We start from the raw sequence: 19,292 nt of genomic DNA, 5'->3' as shown, positions 1-19,292 counted from the left end.
AGAAACAAACACGTAAATAAAATAGATGATTATATTAGTAGACACATAATTTAAAATAGTAATTAGGAGTTCCCATCATGGCACAGTGGTTAACGAATCCGACTAGGAACCATGCGGGTTCGGTCCCTGCCCTTGCTTAGTGGGTTAAGGATCCGGCGTTGCCGTGAGCTGTGGTGTAGGTTGCAGATGCGGCTCGGACCCCGCATTGCTGTGGCTCTGGCGTAGGCTGGCAGCTGCAGCTCCAATTCGACTCCTAGCCTGGGAACCTCCATATGCCGCGGGAGTGGCCCAAGAAATGGCAAAAAGACAAAAAATAAATAAATAAAAATAAAATAGTAATTAGAAATATTTTAAGGATTTAGAAGAAAACGTGAAAATGAGAGGAATGAAAGATAAAAGAACTAAAATGAGCATTTAGAACTGAAGAATATATCCAAAGTGAAAAAACAGAAAACAAATATACTTAATGGAAGATTGCACACTGTAAAATAAAGAATCAATAAACTTAAAGGCATAGCACAGGAATTGTTCAAACCAAAGTACAAAGAGCAAAAGGGCTGAAAATAAATGAACACATTCACTCTGTGAGCCATAGGACAATATCAAGTGATCCAACTTAAATATATATAATGTTCTAAAGAAGGAGAGTAGAAATTTTTTTTGGTAAGATAATGGTCAAATACTTTTCAATTTTAAGAAAATTATAAGAGTTCCTGTTGCAGCTCAGCAGTTAAAAAACCCAGCTTGCATCTATGAGGAGGCGGGTTTGATCCCTGGCCCCACTCAGTGGGTTAAGGATCCAGCATTGCTGTGAGCTGTGGTGTACGTTGCAGACGTGGCTTGGATCTGGTGTTGCTGTGGCTGTGGTGTAGGCTGGCAGCTGCAGCTCTGATTGGACCCCTAGCCTGGGAACTTCCAAATGTCCTGGATGCGGCCCTAAAAAGCAAAAAAATAAAAGAAAAAAGAAAAAGAAAAAAGACAACTATAAACTCCCAACCCCATGAAACTCAAGGAACCCAAAGTGGAACAAACACAATAAAATCATACCAAGAGACATAAAAACAAATTGTTAAAAATCAATGATAAAGAGAAAAGTTTTTAATGAACCAAGACAAAAAAAGGGGGGGTGGTTAGCAGTTTACATGCTTTAGAATTAATGGAATAAGAATTAAAATGAACTTATCATTAGAAACAATGTAAAAAAAATCTTCAAAGTATGGAAAGAAAAAGGAAAGAACTGTTAATCAGATTTCATACCTAATTAAAATATTCTTCAAAAATAAGGCAAAATAAAGCTATTTTTAGACAAAGCTAAGAAAATATATCCTTAACAGTCCAGCAATAAAAGCACTGTAATGATAAAGGAAGTTATCTCAGGCTCATTAAATAATACCAGGTCCTAAAAAGACAAAAGACAAAAATAATAATAATACCAGGAAATTGACCTGATTGACCATCCTGATTGACCTAACTGAAGTTATTGAAAACTACATCCAACAAAGAATACAGCTTATTTTTCTCCCCTCTAGCAGTATGATATGGTTTCATTTATTCAGAATAAAGGAAAAGGAACCCAAACAAGCCCCACAAACCTAAGGCAAAAGCAGCCAAGGTAAATATAGACAAAAATCCAAATACACTCCACACAGCTTCATTTAAGGAATAATTTGCATAAGTCTGCATCCTTTTATCTGTCCTTTGAAGTGAGTTTTTCAATCAGTTCCTGGAATGGTGCAAGTTTTCTTCTGTTAATAAGGTTGAATTCCTGGACAAAAAAAATAAAGTGCTTGAACAATGTATTGAGATGTGCTTCCTCCTGAATCTAGATCGCAGGGTCAAAATGCTGGTGATAAAGGTGAGCATAAACCCAGAAGAGGCTTTTGAGTAGTTTTTGCCACAGACATGAGATTCTTTAGGAATGGGACACCAATTTTTGATGGAAATAATGTCTCATCATTCAACTGGTCCTGAACCCACACCATGATGTAATCAATATGCTTTGGTGCAGAGTCCTTAATAGGCTTCTTTATGTTTGTTCCATCTGCCCAATGATATTCATACTTTGAGCCAGCTAACATCACAGGATAAATTTCTTCTGTGCAAAAATCTGTGATTGTTCCATAAAGCATGTTCTGATTGAAGAAACCCATGTTCATTGCAACCTACTCATTTAGCTCTTCCCCCTCAGGAAGCATGACAGCCATCTACAGGTTTCCACTGCCAAGTATGGCCTTTGCATGCTGTAAGAGCTCATATTGGTGAGAATCCTCGGGAATGTTCTTTTTTGGTTTAAATGTTTTAGAGGAGCGACTACCAAACAAGAAACTCATGTTAGCCGTGGTGTGGGTTACAGGCTCAACGAATGCAAGGCCTCTGGGCAAAGGCGGCAGCAGCAGCCAGGCAAGGAGAGAAAGGAGAAGGAGAGGATGAAGAAGAGGCGGGGAGCACCAGCTATTTGGCTGTCACAACTGCAACTTATTTTTTTTATTTAACATTGTTTTTAATTTTTAAATGACCCACATATTAGTCATAGTTGCTTTCATTTATATCCTAATCATTACTTTCATTATTTGAAGATTCATTTTTTAATTTGTTTTTTATTAAAGTATAATTGATTTACAATGTTGTGCCAATTTCTGACTCAGTGTCACTGCTATATTATACATTCTTTTTTTAGATTCTTTTCAATTGTGGTCTATCCCAGCAGATTGGATATAGTTCTGTGTTATACAGTAGGATCTTGTTGTTTATCCATTCTAAATGTAATAGTTTGCATCTACTAACCCCAAACCCCTAGTCTATTCCACTCACTTGCCCCTCTCCCCTGGCAACCACAAGTCTGTTCCCTGTGCCTTTGAGTCTGTCTCTGTTCTGTAGATAGGTTCATTTGTGCCATATTTTAGATTCATATTTTAGATAAATGATATCATATGGTATTTGTCCTTCTCTTTCAGACTTAGTTCACTTTGTATAATAATCTCTAATTGCATCTATGTTGTTGCAAATAGCATTGTTTCATTCTTTTTTGTGGCTGAGTAGTATTCCATTATATATATGTACCACATCTTCTTAATCCATTCATCTGTCTATGGACATTTAGGTTGGTTCCATGTCTTGGCTATTGTAGTAGTGCTGCTGTGGATATAGGAATGCAAGTATCTTTTTAAATTATAGTTTTGTCCAGATATATGCCCAGAAGTGGGCTAGATCATATGGTAATTCTATTTTTAGTTTTCTGAGGAATCTCCATACTGTTTTCCATAGTAGGCGTACCAACTTCTTTTCTCATCAACAGTGCAGGATAGTTCCCTTTCTCTACACCCCCTCCAGCATTTGTTATTTATAGATTTATTAATGATGACCGTTCTGACTGGTGTGAGGAGATACCTCACTGTAGTTTTAATTTGCATTTCTCTAATAATTAGTGATGTTGAGCCTCTGTTCATGTTCCTACCAGCCATCCATTTGTCTTTGGAGAAATGTCTGTTTAGGTCCTCTGCCCATTTTCAGTTGGGTTGTTTGGTTTTTGGTTTTTGAGTTATTTGCATATTTTGGAGATTAAGCCCTTGTTGGTTGCATCATTTGCAAATATTTCTTCTGTATGTTTTTTCCTTTGCTATGCAAAAGCTTGTAAATTTTAGTGGGTCCCATTTGTTTATTTTTGTTTTTATTTCTGTTGCCTTAGGAGACTGACCTAAGAAAGCATTTGCACAGTTTATGTCAGAGAATGTTTTGCCTTTGTTCTCTTCTAGGGGTTTTATGGTGTCATACCTTATGTTTAAGTCTTTGAGCCATTTTGAGTTTGTTTTTTGTGCATGGTGTGAGGAGGGTGTGTTCTAACTTCATTTATTTACAGGCAGTTCAGTTTTACCAGCAACACTTGCTGAAGAGACTGTCTTTTTCCCATTTTATATTTTTGCCTCTTTTGTTGAATTGACCATTGTTGACCATTAATTGACCATTGTTGTTGGCTTTATTTCTGGACTTTCCATTCTGTTCCATTGATCTATATGTCTGTTTTGTGCCAGTACTACACTGTTTTGATTACTGTAGCTTTGTAGTATTGTCTGAAGTCTGGGAGATTTATGCCTCCTGCTTTGTTCTTTTTCCTGAGGATTGCTTTTGCAATTCTGGGTCTTTTATGGTTCCATATATATTTTTGGATTATCTGTTCTGGTTCTGTGAAAAATGTCATGGGTAATTTGATAGGGATCACCTTAAATCTATAGATTGCTTTATAGTATGTATATTTTAACTATTAATTCTTGTAATCCAAGAGCATGGGATATCCTTCCATTTCTTTGAATCCTTTTTAATTTCCTTTATTAATGTATTATAGTTCTCAGTGTATAAGTCTTTCACCTCTATACTCAGGTTTATTATTAGATATTTTATTTTGTTGTGATTTTAAAAGCCATTATTTTTTATTTTACATTCTCTTTAATCAGAAATAAAATTTCTGATATTTCATTGTTAGTATACAGAAATGCAACCAATTTCTGAATGTTAATCTTGTATCCTGCTGTTCCTTTGTTGAATTTTTCAGATCTAAGAGTTTTTGTGTGGAGTCCTTAGGGTTTTCTGTATATAGTATCATGTCATCTGCATATAGTGACAATTTTACCTCTTCCCTTCCAATTTGGATATCTTTCATTTCTTTCTCTTGTCTAACTTCTATAGCCAGGACTTCTAATACTATGTTTAATAAAAGTGGTGACAGTGGGCATCCTTGAGAACACAGCTTATTTGTGAATGCACAGGAAATATTCACCAAGATACATCATATGTTTAGCCATAAAAGAAGTTCCAATAAATGTAAAATAATCAAAGTCATATGGCATGTATTCTGTGAACATAATGAAATTAATTTAGAAAATAATAACAAAATCATCTGTAAATAAATACTTAAATATTTGAGAATTAAACTACACAGTTCTATATAACCCACGGTTTGGTGAGTAGCATGGTAAATTAGAAAACAACACTGAACTAAATGAAATGGAATTATTTTAAAATTATAATGAAAATAATACTTCTAAACTTGTAGGGTGTAACTAAAGTAATTCTTGGAGTTTCTGTTGTGGCACAGCAGAAACGACTCTGACTAGTATCCTTGAGGATGTGGGTTCGATCTCTGCCCTCGATCAAGGGGTCCGGGATCCTGCATTGCCCGTGAGCTGTTGTGTAGGTCACAGACGCGGCTCAGATCTCCGATTGCTGTGGCTATGGCAAGGCCAGCAGTTGTATCTCCAATTTGACCCCTAGCCCGGGAATGTCCGTATGCCGCAAGTACGGCCCACAGGCAAAAAAATAAATAAATAAAGTAATTCTTACAGGGAAATTTATGGTGCTAGTATTAGAAAAGAGGAAATATTTAAAAATCAAATGACCTAGAGTTCCCATTGTGGCACAGTGGAAACGAATCCAACTAATATCATGAGGATGAGAATTCGATCCCTGGCCTCGCTCAGTGGGTTGGGGATCCAGCATTATCATGAGCTGTGGGGTAGGTCACAGATGTGGCTCAAATCCCACATTGCTGTGGCTGTGGTATAGGCCAGCAGCTGTAGCTCTGATTCAACCCCTAGCCTGGGAACTTCCATATGCCATGGGTGTGGCCCTAAAAAGCAAAAAATAAAATTAAATATTAAATAAAAATCAATGATCTTAAGCTTATATTTTAAAAAGTTAAAAAAAAAGTTAAACCCAAAAGTAAAAAGAATGAAATAAGGAATAGAATAATGAATAAAAATAAATGATATAATAATTGAACCAAGAGCTAGTTCATTGAAAAGATCAATAAAATTGTTGCTAGACTGATCACACACACACACACAAATGAAAGAAGACAAAAATTGCCAAAAAAAGACAAAAATCAAACAGGAGAAAACTCTATGGAGCCCACATGCATTAGAAGAATAATAAGGACCTGTTTTTTTGAAAACTGTGCTACTTAGATACAACTGAAAATTCTTGAAAGACTAAATTAACAAAACTGGCATAGAAGGTGAAAGAAAACATGAATAGCTCTCCTATTTGAAAAAATGAAATTGATTATTTAAAAACTTCCCACAAAGAAAAGACAAGCCCCACATGGTTGGACTGGTAGATTCAAACAAGTATTAAAGGGAAAGCTTCGCTAATCTTATACAAGGTCCTTCTGAAAATAGTGATAATGAAACACTTGCAACTCATTTTATGATGCCAAATTATCTTAATACCCTAAAACCAGACAGGGACTATAAGTAAACAGAACTACAGACAAATATTCCTCAGAAAATAGATGCAAAAATCCTTATCATAATATTATAAATCGAATCCAGCAATGCATAAAAATGACATTTTATTAGCAAGTAAAATTTATTCTAGAAATGCAATATTGATTTAATTTTTATAAGCAGCAGATATTTAACTTGAAATGGGTCTTAAACCTTAAACATAAACACTGAAACATAAAACTTCTGGAAGAAAACCTAGAAGAAAATCTTCCCAGAACTGGAGTAGAAAACAGTTTTTGGGATAAAACACCAAAATTCTCATGATGAGCAGTTAGTTCATGGGTTAAGAATCTGATTGCAGTGGCTTGGATAGCTGCAGAGGTGAAGGTTTCATTCCTAGCCTGAAGGATCCAGCACTGCCACAGCAGTAGCATAGTATTCAATCCTGGCCTGGGACATGGGTGCATTGAAAAAAAAGTTCCCATCGTGAAATAAAAAAGTGGTAAATTTATTTTATCAAAATAAAGATTTCTGTTCTTTTTAAAAGTGCTCTTGTAAATTTTATAGTTAAATAAATTATTTAATATGTAAAATATATTTTATGAGGTAAGAAGTTAAAGTGATTGGGGAACTGGTTTCAAAGGTTATTGAGAGAGGGAGCAAGTGAGTTCTGAGATGTAACTGTTTAGACATAAATTGCAGACACCAATGAGAGCATCCTGACTCGGCTGACATCCCAAAGTAATGCTCAATGCCAGGAAATCTTGGCATCTTTTAAAACCCTATTTGGCAGAGTAAGACCACACTTTATCCTAAGACAGAGTATGAGAGCAGATCTATGTTTTAAGACTAGTTTGAAATCTACCAATACTCTTTTAAAAAAATAATTTATCATTCTGACTTTCCTACTTTTTTTTCTCTTTTCCAGCTTTTTCTTAACTATTAGCTGTTGGTTTACAATGTTCACCCAATTTACCCTTACTTAATTGTTTTTCCTGCTTTGATGTTTTTTCTTGCTTAAAGCACCTGCAGGAGTGCTGAAAGATCTCATGGTGATAACTACCCCTCTTCTTTCCTTCTGTTCTTCACCCTCAGGATTGTTTTATTATCCCTTTTCTAGGTGTAAATCTGTATTACAGTGTGTTTTGTTTTGACACAGTTATAGTCTTGGTTCCTTTTGGAGTGGCTTTAATAAATGAGTTACTGTTTTTTAGATTTTGCAACAGTATATTTTATTTTTCTAATTTTATTGATATAATTGACATATAGCACTGGATACACTTAAGGTGTACAGCATAATGATTTGACTTAACATACTTGTGAAATGATTAGCACAATATGTTTAGCTCCATCATCTCATATAGATACAAAAAAAAAGAGAGAAAAATTTTTGTGTGCATGGGTGTGATGAAAATTCTTAGGATTTACTTTCTCAACAACTTTCAAATGTACCATACAGCAGGGTATAGTCATCATGTTGTATGTTACCTCCCTAGTACTTAATTGTCTTATAATTGGAAGTTTGTAAATTTGACCACTGTTATCATGTTTCTGCTATACCCCCCACCGTCTCTGGTAACCACAAACACAATTTCTTTTACTATGAATTTGATTTTTGATTTTGGTTTTGGTTCCACATGCAAATGAGATCATACAGTGCTTGTCTTCGTCTATTTGACTTATTTCACTTAGTATAATGCCCTCAAAATCCATCTATGTTGACACAAATGTCAGGATTTCCTTCTTTTTATAGCAGAATAATATTCCATCATATACATGTTATGTATGATGACATGATATATATACATATGTACATATCATAACTTTATCCATTCATCTTTGACAGACACTTTGGTTGTTTTCATTTCTTAACTATTATCAAAAATGTTTGTGTGAACATCAGGGTGCATATGTCTTTAAGAATTAGTGTTTTCATTTCCTTTGAATATATTTCCAAAAGTGGAACTGCTAGATCATTTGGTAGTTTTTATTTTTTTGAGGAACCTCTATACTGTTTTATATGGTGGCTGTACCAATTTACAATCCCTCCAACAGTGTCAGGGGTTCCTTCTACTCTACATCCTCACCAGTGGTTTTTATCATCTTTTTGATGATAGCCATTTTAACAGGTTTGAGGTGGTAACTCCTTGTGGTTTTGATTGCATTTCCTGGTGATCAGTGATGTTCAGCATTTTTTCATGTACCTGTTGTCCATTTGTATATCTTCTTTGGGAAAATGTCTGTTCAGTTCTTTTGCACATTTTAAATTAGATTATTACTATTTTTTTGCTATTGAGTTGTTTATATATTTTTTGATATTAGCCCCTTATCACATATACAGCTCACAAATACCTTGTCCCATTCCATAGGTTGTCCTTTTACTTTGTTGCTCATTTCTTTTTCTGTGCAGAAGCTTTTTAGTGATGTAACCCTACTTGTTTGTCTTTGACTTTGTCGCTTCTGCTTTAGATGTCATATCCAAAAAATTATTGCCAAGATCTATGTCAAGGGGATATTTTTCTTGTTTTCTTCTTGAAGTTTTGTGAGTTTTTTTTTTTTTTGTCTCATATTGAAGTTTTTAATCCATTTGAATTAATTTTTGTGAGAAGTGTAAAATAGAGGTCTAATTTCATTCTTTCACATGCAAATATGCAATTTTCCCAGCACCATTTATTGAAGAGACTGTCTTCACTGTGTATTCCTGTCTCCCTTGTCAAATGTTTGTTGACCATATATGCATGGATTTTTTTCTGGGCTCTTGATTCTGTTTCATTGCTCAGTGTGTCTGTTTTTATCCCAGTATTATACTATTTTAATTATGTCAGCTTTGTAATATAGCTTGATTTCAGGAAGTGATGCCTCCTACTTTATTTTTCTTTTCCCATGATAAATTGTGCTCTTTAAAACACACCATTAAGAAAATGAAAAGATGCAAACTTTTACATTTAGAACAGATAAGTAATGAGGTCCTACTGTACAGCACAGGGAGTTATATCCAATCTCTTGGAATAGAACATGATGGAAGAGATTATGAGAAAAAGAATATATATATATGTGTATATATATATGTATGTATGACTGGGTCACTTTGCTATATAACAGAAACTGGCACAACATTGTAAGTCAATTATATTTTTTAAAAAAGAAAATGAAAAGGCAAGCCATGGATTGTGAGAAAATGCTGTATCTATCAAATTATATAACATATATATGTATACACAATTATGCATGTATAACATACATAATATATATTTGTGTTATAATTATGTTTTCTATAAAACTAAATGTATGATTAATATATAAAGATATAATTAGTCATAAACACATGAAAGAATCCTCACTGTCAGTAGTTGTCAGAAAAATACAAACTGAAATGTAAATGAGTTTCTACTACATACCCTTTCACATGGCTAAGATTAAAATAACTAGAAATGAGAGTTGGTAAGGCTGTGAAACAATGGAAACTCATACATTGCTGGTAGGATTGTGAAACAGCACAATACTTTGCAAAACCACTTAGCAGTTTCAACAACATCTTGTCATAGAACACATTTGCACAAATAAGTCAATGTCAAGAAATAGCATAAAAATTTACCTTATTTCAAAAATAGAAAATTATATACAAGTTCCCATTGTGATGTACCAGAAATGAACCCAGCTAGTATCCAGGAAGATGCAAGTTCGATCCCTGGCCTCTCTTAGTGGGTAAGGATCTGGCATTGCTGTGAACTGTGGTGTAGGTTATAGACTTGTCTTAGAACTTGGGTTGCTGTGCCTGTGGTGTAGGCCGGCAGCTGTAGCTCTGATTCAAACCCTAGCCTGGGAACTTGCATATGCTGCAGGTGTGACCCTAAAAAGTAGGAGAAAAAAAAGAGAGAGAGAGAAGTTTATATAGGAATTTATCCCAGTTACAATCACTGCTAGAAGATGATGCAATGTTATTTACATTTTCCTCAGGAAAAGGAAGAATATCCTAAGAATTTAACACAAAACCAAATTATTGCACATGTTTAGAGCCAACAAACAGAATTTTCATGCCTATAAAAATCAGATGATAAATTATATTAATTTAAAAAAGAAAACCATTGCAATTATTAGGAAGAAAATAAGCTTAAATCTAAATAAAAAACAAAACTTTATAGCAGACATTAAAAAATTAAAAGAAAAAACAATCTGACAAAACTAAGAACAAACATCCATCAGATCAAAAATTTAAATGGAATAAGCTCACATAGTGAAAGAAGAAACTCTTAGAGCAAATCATAAAGCAAAACCTAAGTGTACACTATAGGTAAAAGAGATTCATCTGAAATCAATCTAATCCAGAAAGTTTGAAAATCAATAGCTGGGCACAGACATTGATTTTGGTTGGCATACTTGCAAATGCCAACCAAATCAAAATAGGGGATATTTGTATGTATCAGTTGTTTTTTTTTTTTTTTTTTTTTTGCAGAAATTGCTAGATGCTTATCAATCCCATTTCTCCTTCCATATAGGAAGATTAGCATCCCTGGCCCAAAATGCAATATGAATATGGCCTTGTGACCAGATGCTGGACAAAGTAATACGGTAGATGGGAACATCCAGGCTTGAAAATAAAATATTTCATGCAGGAGTTCCCATCGTGGCTCAGCAGAAACGAATCCGACTAGTAACCATGAGGTTGTGGGTTCCATCCCTGGCCTAGCTCAGTGGGTTTAGGATCCAGCATTGCCATGACCTGTGGTGTAGGTTGCAGACGTGGCTTGGATCTGGCATTGCTGTGGCTGTGGTGTAGGCTGGCGGCTACAGCTCTGATTGGACCCCTAGCCTGGGAATCTCCATATGCTGCGGATCTGGCCCTAAAAAGCAAAAAATAATAAAATAAAATATTTCATGCAGTCTTCTCACTTTTCTTCTTGGCCAGCTATGAACACAAAAGATCTGACATAAAAATCTGAGAGGGCCAGAGAAGATGGTTTGAACTAATTTGCTATTTTCTAAATATATATAGAAAGAGATGATAGGTTACACTTTTTCCTCCAGAAACATGGCCCTCCTCACCAGAAGGTAGCACCTTTAGGGATTTCTTAGTTATGGGGCCTTGAACTGCTCAAATCCCAACTATCAGCTATCCTTAAGCTTCAAAGGAAAGATGATGTTGAAATATTGCTGGGTAGGGCAATATAAAGACCATTTTCATTCACCTACTTTCTACCATGTAAAGGTTCTGAATTAACAGTTAGCCTTGTCTAATTATTAATATTTTCAGGTCATTCAACCATTTGATCAGAATGATCTCATCCTAGCATGTTCCTTTGTCTTAACTTCTTTTTCTATGTTGGGTACTAACTCTTGACACAGGGTTATGACTTTTCGTTCCTTTAGCAGCTTATTTCTGCCTCTTCATGATCTTTTAACTAAAACCTGGTTGCTAACATCTGCTTATCTCCTCTGTTACTGAATATGTCTTTCTTTTACTATCTCCTTGAGCTACTTTTCGAATCCCTCCTTTAACCCAGATGCCATGATTTTCTTTCTCACAAAACAGAGTGTTGTGTTTTTTCTTGTGAAGTTATAAAGAATTTCTGGCTATGACATTTATAATTTTGGGGTTTTTTTTGTTTTTTGGGGTTTTTTTTGCAGATTATCTGGTGGTTGTAAGAAGTAATAAAGTGCTGAGTTATATAAATGTATTAAAATGTGTCTTGAGCAGTGAAATAACACCGCATTTTAGATTTTAGAGTCTATTGAATTGCTCTAAAATCTCACCCTTACCAAATCACTGTTGACAAAATGATGGATGTTACATTCCTTTAAAAGTTTCCTTATGGTATCATTTAAAATTCCCCTAGATACTTCAAGTGTCTGTACTTCCTTGACCCAAATCAAATATTGCTCTGGGAATGTGGGCAACACAAATGACATCCCCTGTCTTTTAGACTCTTTCTAAAAGTACATCATTATATGTTAAACCATCCTCTGTTGCACTTATAAAACTGGTTCCTTTTCTCCAACTCTACTTGCCAATGTTGTTCCACATCTAGAATCACCTATTGTTCTCTTAAAGTGAAAAAAAAATAAAAGGTGTTTTATTGCAGAGAGCATAAACATTTTTTTTTAAACTTCAAGATTGTACTACCTGATTCAATTTACCATCTTGTTCCTCCTTAACTGCTTCTGAAAGACAGGAGACATAGCCCCTTAGCTAATAGTTCCTAGAAAATAGTAAATCTTTTTAAACAAGTGCTATGCCTTGTTGACTCTAGAGGATTTATTAAAAGAGTGGCTGTCTCACTTTTCTAAGGCTGCCATAACAAAGTACAACAAACTAGCTCTTTAAAAAAAAAACCAAAAAATCCATTATCTCACAGGTCTAGAGGCCAGAAGTTCAAAATCAAGGTGTCTATAGGGCTCTGCTCCCTCTGAAACATACAGTGGGAATTCGTCCTTGCCTCCTCCTAGCATCTGGTAGTTTGCAGCAATTTCTGGCGTACTTTGGCTTGTAGATGCATTAATCCAGTTCTGTGCCTTTACATGGTGTTCTACCTGTGTCTCCTGTTAGAAGCATTCCTCCCCTTAAAACTCAGACTTGTGGATCAGAGAGTAAGGTGACAGGTACAGGAAGCAAAATTTTTGCTAGTGGTTCCCTGGGAATAATAGTGAGTAATGCCACTCCCAATTGTTTCTTCCATAGACGGGATTCACAGGTTCAGGTAACAAGTAGAAATGGGAATGAATCCTACTGATCTTTAATATAACTGTTTACATATTCTAAAAGTTGACCAATAGTGTTTTAGTGATTAATTAAAATTAACTCTCTTAAAAAAACCTTTTAGCAATATTTATAATCACTACTATAAACACATAATTATATATTGCTTATATTGTAAATTTTAAGAGAGAGTTATGTTACAATTTATTTGTGCCTTATCTGAATTCTTTACAATTCTCTTCCTTCTCCATCTGGCAGTGGTTATTCCTTAATCTTACCATCTCAAATACTTCATTTATCTTAATCAAAGATAGAAGGAAAAAAGAGATAAACTCAGTGACTTAAAAGCTCAAGAAAAAGAAATAAACTAATACCACCAGAGAAACAAGATTTTTTAAAAAAGAGAGATAAGAGTTTTAGACTTTATATTTTTGAGTTTAAAATACTTTATGACTAATTTATCATAGTGGGGTTATCATCATTGCCATCTACTGGAGTTCTTAAGTACTAGATATGACATTTACTAATAGGAAAAAGCATGTTAACAATAGTCCATGACTTATTTACAATTTATTTTATGTATAATTTTATTATTTATGAAAAAATTTTCATACACTATTTCACTTAAAAGACCTTAGAAATAGATATAGAACTTTTTTCAAATAAGAAGACTCAGGTTCCAGGCAGCTAAACAATTTGTGTTCAGTTATATAAGCAGTTTAATGGCAAATATGAAACTCAAAATCTTGTTTTTTTCTACTATAACTCAGCTTTCCAACAAAAGTATAAACCAAATATTCTCTACTGAATATCATAGTAGAGATTAGTTGATACATTAAAATTCTTTTAACCTATAAAAATAGTGCTAGGTGTATGAACCTCATTCTAAAAGATATAATGGTATAAAAAATTTAAGTTTTATTTATCATTTACTTTTATTTTGGAAATACTTCTGGGAGTCCTCTTGTGGCTTGATGCATTAAGGCTCCAGCATTGTCATTGCCGTGGTGTGGGTTTGATCCCTGGCTCAGGAACTTCCAAGTGCCATGGGGGTGGACAAAAAAAAAAAAGCTTCTTGATTATGTGAATATTAAAATATGTGATAAACCAATTTTAAGAAAAAGTGCAGTTACAGCTGAAAATTATCCTTTCTTCATCATGAGATGATTTTTTTAGTTATAGTCTAAAAAGGTCTTGTGAATCATCTAATATAATTTTCACAGTTACTTCTTGTGTTCATCCTAGGAATATTAAAAAGTTGTGGGGGCATGTTTCCTTTTATATACATTTTCTATAGTAAAGGTTTAGAAGTCATCACGTGCCAGTATAATTGAGAAGGTCATAGGTGTACTCCTAGAGAAAGTAATTCACTTTGAAAGGAAACAACCACACCAGTTTGTTTAAAAACAGTCCAGCATCCTAAACCTGAGAAAAGGAAGTACATTTCCATGTACTGGTGATGATCTAATTTATATCTGCAGTCTTGATTGCTCCTTGGAGCTCCAAATACACATATCTGACCTATCCACTGGGATGACCTTTAGACACCTCAAATTTAACTTGGCCCCACCAGAACTCTTCTCTCAGCCCTTTAGCCCTATCTTAGTAGATGGCTAAAATCCAAAACATTCTTATTTCCTTTTTCCTTCTCAGTGTACATCCAACCTATCTGCAAGGACTGTTCAGTTTACTTTCAAAATATATCCTAAGCCTGATCACTTCCTGACACCTCTACTGCTACTCTCCTAGTCTAAGTCATCATCTCTTAGCCAAACTACTATAGTAGTCTTCTAAATGTCTGCTTCTACCAGACCATTACTCTACCATCCAGTCTCTCTCTATATGGAAGCCAGAATGATATTTTTACAATGTCAAGTAGACTGTGTATGTTGCCCTAAACCCCAGGACATGGCCCATTGTCTTTACCTTGGCCTAAGAAACTGCATACTCTTGTATGGCCTCATCTTATAAAACTCTCTCCCTGCCTTTGCTCCAGCCACACTATTCTTCCAACTCTTCTTACAAATACACCAAATTTGCTCTGGCATCAGGACCCTCCTACTTGCTATTTCTTTTACCTCTCACTTGGTATCATTGCTGATTCAGTTCTTTACCTCATTTAGGTGTCTGGTCAGAGAAGTTTTTCCTCATTGCTCTAAAATGCCACCCTTTTCTATAACTTAATTCTCTTTGACTCTCTGGTTTTCTTTATAGGAAGTGTTTATTTTTTGTTTCCTTATTAATCATCTGTCCCTCCTACAAGAAGAGGAAGTTTTTTTCTTCATGGCTTTGCCTGGTACAATGCCAAATGCTTAAACAGAAATAAGTATTTTTGGAATGAATGTATAAATGTATTTATTTAAATATTCACAGTTTTTAAATTGAGGCAAAATAGTTTAATTTAAAAATGCATAATGCCATAGTTCCCATTGTGGCTTAGTTGGTCAAGAACCTGACGTTGTCTCTGTGAGGATGTGGGTTCCATCCCTGGCCTTGCTCAGTGGGTTAAGGATCTTGCATTGCTGCAAGCTGTGGTGTAGGTAGCAGACGTGGCTTGGATCCAGTGTTGCTGTGTTTGCAGTGTAGGCCTTTAGCCACAGCTCCAGTTCCACCCCTAGCCCACATATCACAGATGTGGCCGTAAAAAGGAAAAAAAAAAAAGTGTAATGCTAGCTTAAAGATGTTATATTTCTTTGGAAAAACCTCAGTTAAAATTTATACAGTTTGCTTCCATGAAGAGTTAATAAGCTGAGTGAAACAAGCATTAATGGGCACACCAGTGGCTGGTGCAGGCATTGCAAAAATAAGGACCAAGAAAACATAATTTGTCTCCATTTATAGTGGTGCTTCTCAATCTTGGCCATACATTAGAATCACCTGGGGAGACTATTGAACACTAATGACCAAGCCAGATCCCAGAACAAGTAATTCAGAAAATTTGAGGATTGTATGTAGGGCTCCATTAACATGTTTTAAAAAGTTCCCCAGCTGATTACAATGGACAACCAAGAATGAGAACCATTGATTTATGAAGTAAGTGTTCTTTCAGAGCTATTCCTGTGCTTACAATAGTATAGGAAATATTCAAATACTTGTTAATGAATTAAATGAATTAATAAGTGAGTGAATGATTGAATGGGTGAATGTAAAGGGTATTGAAAGAACTGAACTCTTGAAAACCATTCAAAGGACTTGGCCTATTTACCGAATGTGTTGCCAGATATAGCAAATAAAAATACAGGATTCCCATTTAAATCTGAAATTCGGATGAACAAGGAACTTTTCTCAGTAATCCATGTCTGAAATATTGTAGGGCACAAACTTACAATAAAAAATGTATTTACTATTTGCCAGAAATTGAAATTTAACTGGCATCCTGTATTTTATGTGGCAACCCAATCTACTAATGAAGGAACAGTTAAGGTTTATCTTGTAAAAATCAGATGTTATTAAAATATTTAAAACAATTCACTGTTAAAGTGGTAATTTAATCTCTTTTATCTTCTGCTATAAAAAGCTACCATTAAACACTCTATTATCCTTAGGAATAAATTTAATTTTGCATTTTTAAGCTATTAATAGAGTAATCATAAAAATGAGGTGAGTTCTTGTGCATTATAGATTTTCCAAATGAACTTTAAATTCTTCAGTATCTGTCTTCAAACTACAAAATCTTGTATCATAGAGTAAGAAAAAACAATATTCAGACTCTTTTTAAGACATGTGAAGTACATTCTCAGCATGATCTCTTAATCGGGGCTACTTTAAAGTGCCATGTCTTGAATTCTCCACATGGCCCTAGGAAGTATAAGACAGGAATCCCTTAAGCTATAGAACTTTATTTTTCCCTAGCTATTTTCTGTTCATTATACTGACCAGATAAAACTAAGATTAAATTGTAATAATGAGTAATACTTGATTTTAAGTCTGGAAAAAGAAAATGATTGAAACAAATTAGCTGAATAATTGGTGACATAAGTGTCAAAGAAACTGCCTTTTTCCTTTTTTAAAAAAAATTTATTAGTGTATAGTTGATTTGCACTGTTCCTTCAATTTCTGCTGTACAGCAAAGTAACCCATCCACCCATACACTCCCATTTTTTTCATTTTCCGTCAGGTTCTTACCCAAGAGACTGGATACGGTTCCCTGCCTTGTACAGCAAGACCACATCACCCATCCGTTCTAAATGTAAGTCTGCATCCACCAGTCCCAAACTCCCCATCAGTTCCCAGTCTCCCACCGCCCCTCTGACAAACACATGTCTGCCCTCCATGTCCATGATCTGTTTCTGTTTTGTAGATAGATCATTTGTGCTATATTTTAGACTCCACATATAAGTGATATCATGTGGTGTTTGTCTTTCTGTTTCTGATTTACTTCACTTGGTGTGAGAGTCTCTAGTTGCATCCATGTTGCTGCAAATGGCATTATTTTGCCCTTGTTGTGGCTGAATAGTATTCCATTGTGTATATGTACCACATCTTCCTAATCCATTCCTCTGTCGATGGGCATTTAGGTTGATTCCGTGTCTTGGATATTGTGAATAGTGCTGTGATGAACATGTGGGTGAATGTATCTTTTTCAAGGAAAGTTTTTTCTGGGTATATGCCCAGGAGTGGGATTGCTGGATCATATGGTAGCTCTATATTTGGTTTTCTGAGGTACTTTCATACTGTTTTCCATAGTGGTTTTACCAATTTACATTCCCACCAACAATGAAGGAGAGTTCCCTCTTCTCCACACTCTTTCCAGCATTTGTTGTTTGTTGACTTGTTAATGATGGCCACTAAAACTAGTGTGAGGTGGTACCTCATTGTAGTTTTGATTTACATTTCTCTAATAATTAGTGATGTTGGGCATTTGTTCATGTGCCTGCTTGCCAACTGTATGTCTTCTTTGGAGAAATGTCTATTTAGGTCTTCTGCCAATTTTTCAATTGGGTTGTTTGTTTTTTTGTTGTTGAGTTGTATGAATTGTTTGTATATTCTGGAGATTAAACCTTTGGTGTTTGAGTCATTTGCAACGATTTTCTCCCATTTTGTGGGTTGTCTTTCATTTTTTTTTAATGGTTTCCTTTGCTGTGCATATGCTTTTGAGTTTAATTAAGTCCCATTGGTTTGTTTTTGTCTTTATTGCCATTATCCCTAGAAGGTGGATCAGATAAGATATTGCTGTGATTTATGTCAAAGAGCATCCTGCCTATATTTTCCTCTAGGAGTTTTATAGTATCTGGCCTTACATTTAGGTCTTTAATCCTTTTTGAGTTTATTTTTGTGTATGGTGTTAGAAAATGTTCTAATTTCATTCTCTTCCATGTGGTTGTCCAGTTTTCCCAGCACCATTTATTGAAGAGGCTGTTTTCTTCCACTGTATGTTCTTGTCTCCTTTGCCATAGATTAGTTAACCATAGGTGCTTGGGTTTATTTATGGGCTTTTCTATCCTGTTCCATTGAGCCATATTTCTGTTTTTGTTCCAGTACTGTTTTTATGACCGTAGCTTTGTAGTATACTCTGAGGTCAGGGAGCTGGGTTCCTCCAGTTCCATGGTTTCTTTTCAACATTGCTTTGGCTATTTGAGGTCTTTTGTGTTTACATAAAAATTTTAAAATATTTTGTTCTAGTTCTGTAAAAAATGTCACTGGTAATTTGACAGTGATTGTGTTGAATCTATAGATTGTCTTAGGTAGTACTCTCATTTTGACTACATTGATTCTTCCAATCCAAGAGCATGCTATGTCTTTCCATCAATTTCTGTCATCTTTACCTTTTTCTTAAAGGATCTGTTAAAGTTCCAGTCCTTTGCAAATGAATGGTAAAATCTTTCACCACCTGGAGGCATACTCATATGTTCAGAAATTTTCCAATGAGTGGGTGACCCAAAGAAAGATCAATTATGGTTCACTATCAGTGTGGAAATAATGGAATGATGAAAAGGCAAAACAGAAAAGGCTTCCCACATTTCTAACGTTTCCTGTCCCCAGCTAAAGTGGACCAGTTTCTATGCTTTCTGCAGAATTTTCAAGAAAAGGCTTGTTGATAGTAGTCCAAATTTTTTTATTTTACTGTAACACTATCTTTTATTGCCTGAAGACATCTTTAATACTTGTCAAAATATTGTAATACAAACCAAAATTTTGCAGGAATTTTCTTGGTTATATTAGCCCATTTCTTTGCAAACATGTTAATAGCCATTCCTAAATCCAATGATGGATTAAAAAAAAATCAAGAGATGAAAAGTCTATATAGGTAGAAGTTTTAATCCATTTATCCCATAAGTCTGTGACTATTTCAGCAAGGACAAAGTCAAGTGAGCTACAGATTTCTGCACATCGCTCTGGCTGACAGTCTTCAGTGAGGATGCAAGAACAGAGGAACTCAA

General features: G+C 34.9%; 1 protein-coding gene and 1 pseudogene across 7 annotated transcripts in view; one reads left to right on the top strand and one right to left on the bottom strand.

Annotated features, from left to right (window-relative positions):
* SLC9A9 (solute carrier family 9 member A9) overlaps window positions 1-19,292 on the top strand; it is a 685,137-nt gene that overhangs the window by 20,277 nt on the left and 645,568 nt on the right. For all 7 annotated transcript variants that reach the window (XM_084989945.1, XM_084989943.1, XM_084989947.1 and 4 more), the window contains exon 3: window positions 17,030-17,101. Coding sequence is in view for 4 of the 7 variants with exons in the window: in XM_084989943.1 (XP_084846069.1) it covers window positions 17,030-17,101 (72 nt within the window). In the remaining 3 variants the exon portion in view is untranslated. The remainder of the gene's footprint in view (window positions 1-17,029; window positions 17,102-19,292) is intronic.
* Window positions 1,688-2,330, bottom strand: LOC100517497 (MOB kinase activator 1B pseudogene; annotated as a pseudogene).

This window comes from Sus scrofa, chromosome 13, assembly GCF_054392235.1.
Source record: "Sus scrofa isolate SSC_HxYL_T2T_F1_AM1 chromosome 13, Sscrofa_HxYL_maternal_Yorkshire_Landrace_v2.0, whole genome shotgun sequence".
In the NCBI taxonomy this organism is placed as follows: Eukaryota; Metazoa; Chordata; class Mammalia; order Artiodactyla; family Suidae; genus Sus; species Sus scrofa.
Note: the sequence above shows the minus strand (reverse complement) of the source record. Positions and strands in the feature narration are given on the sequence as shown.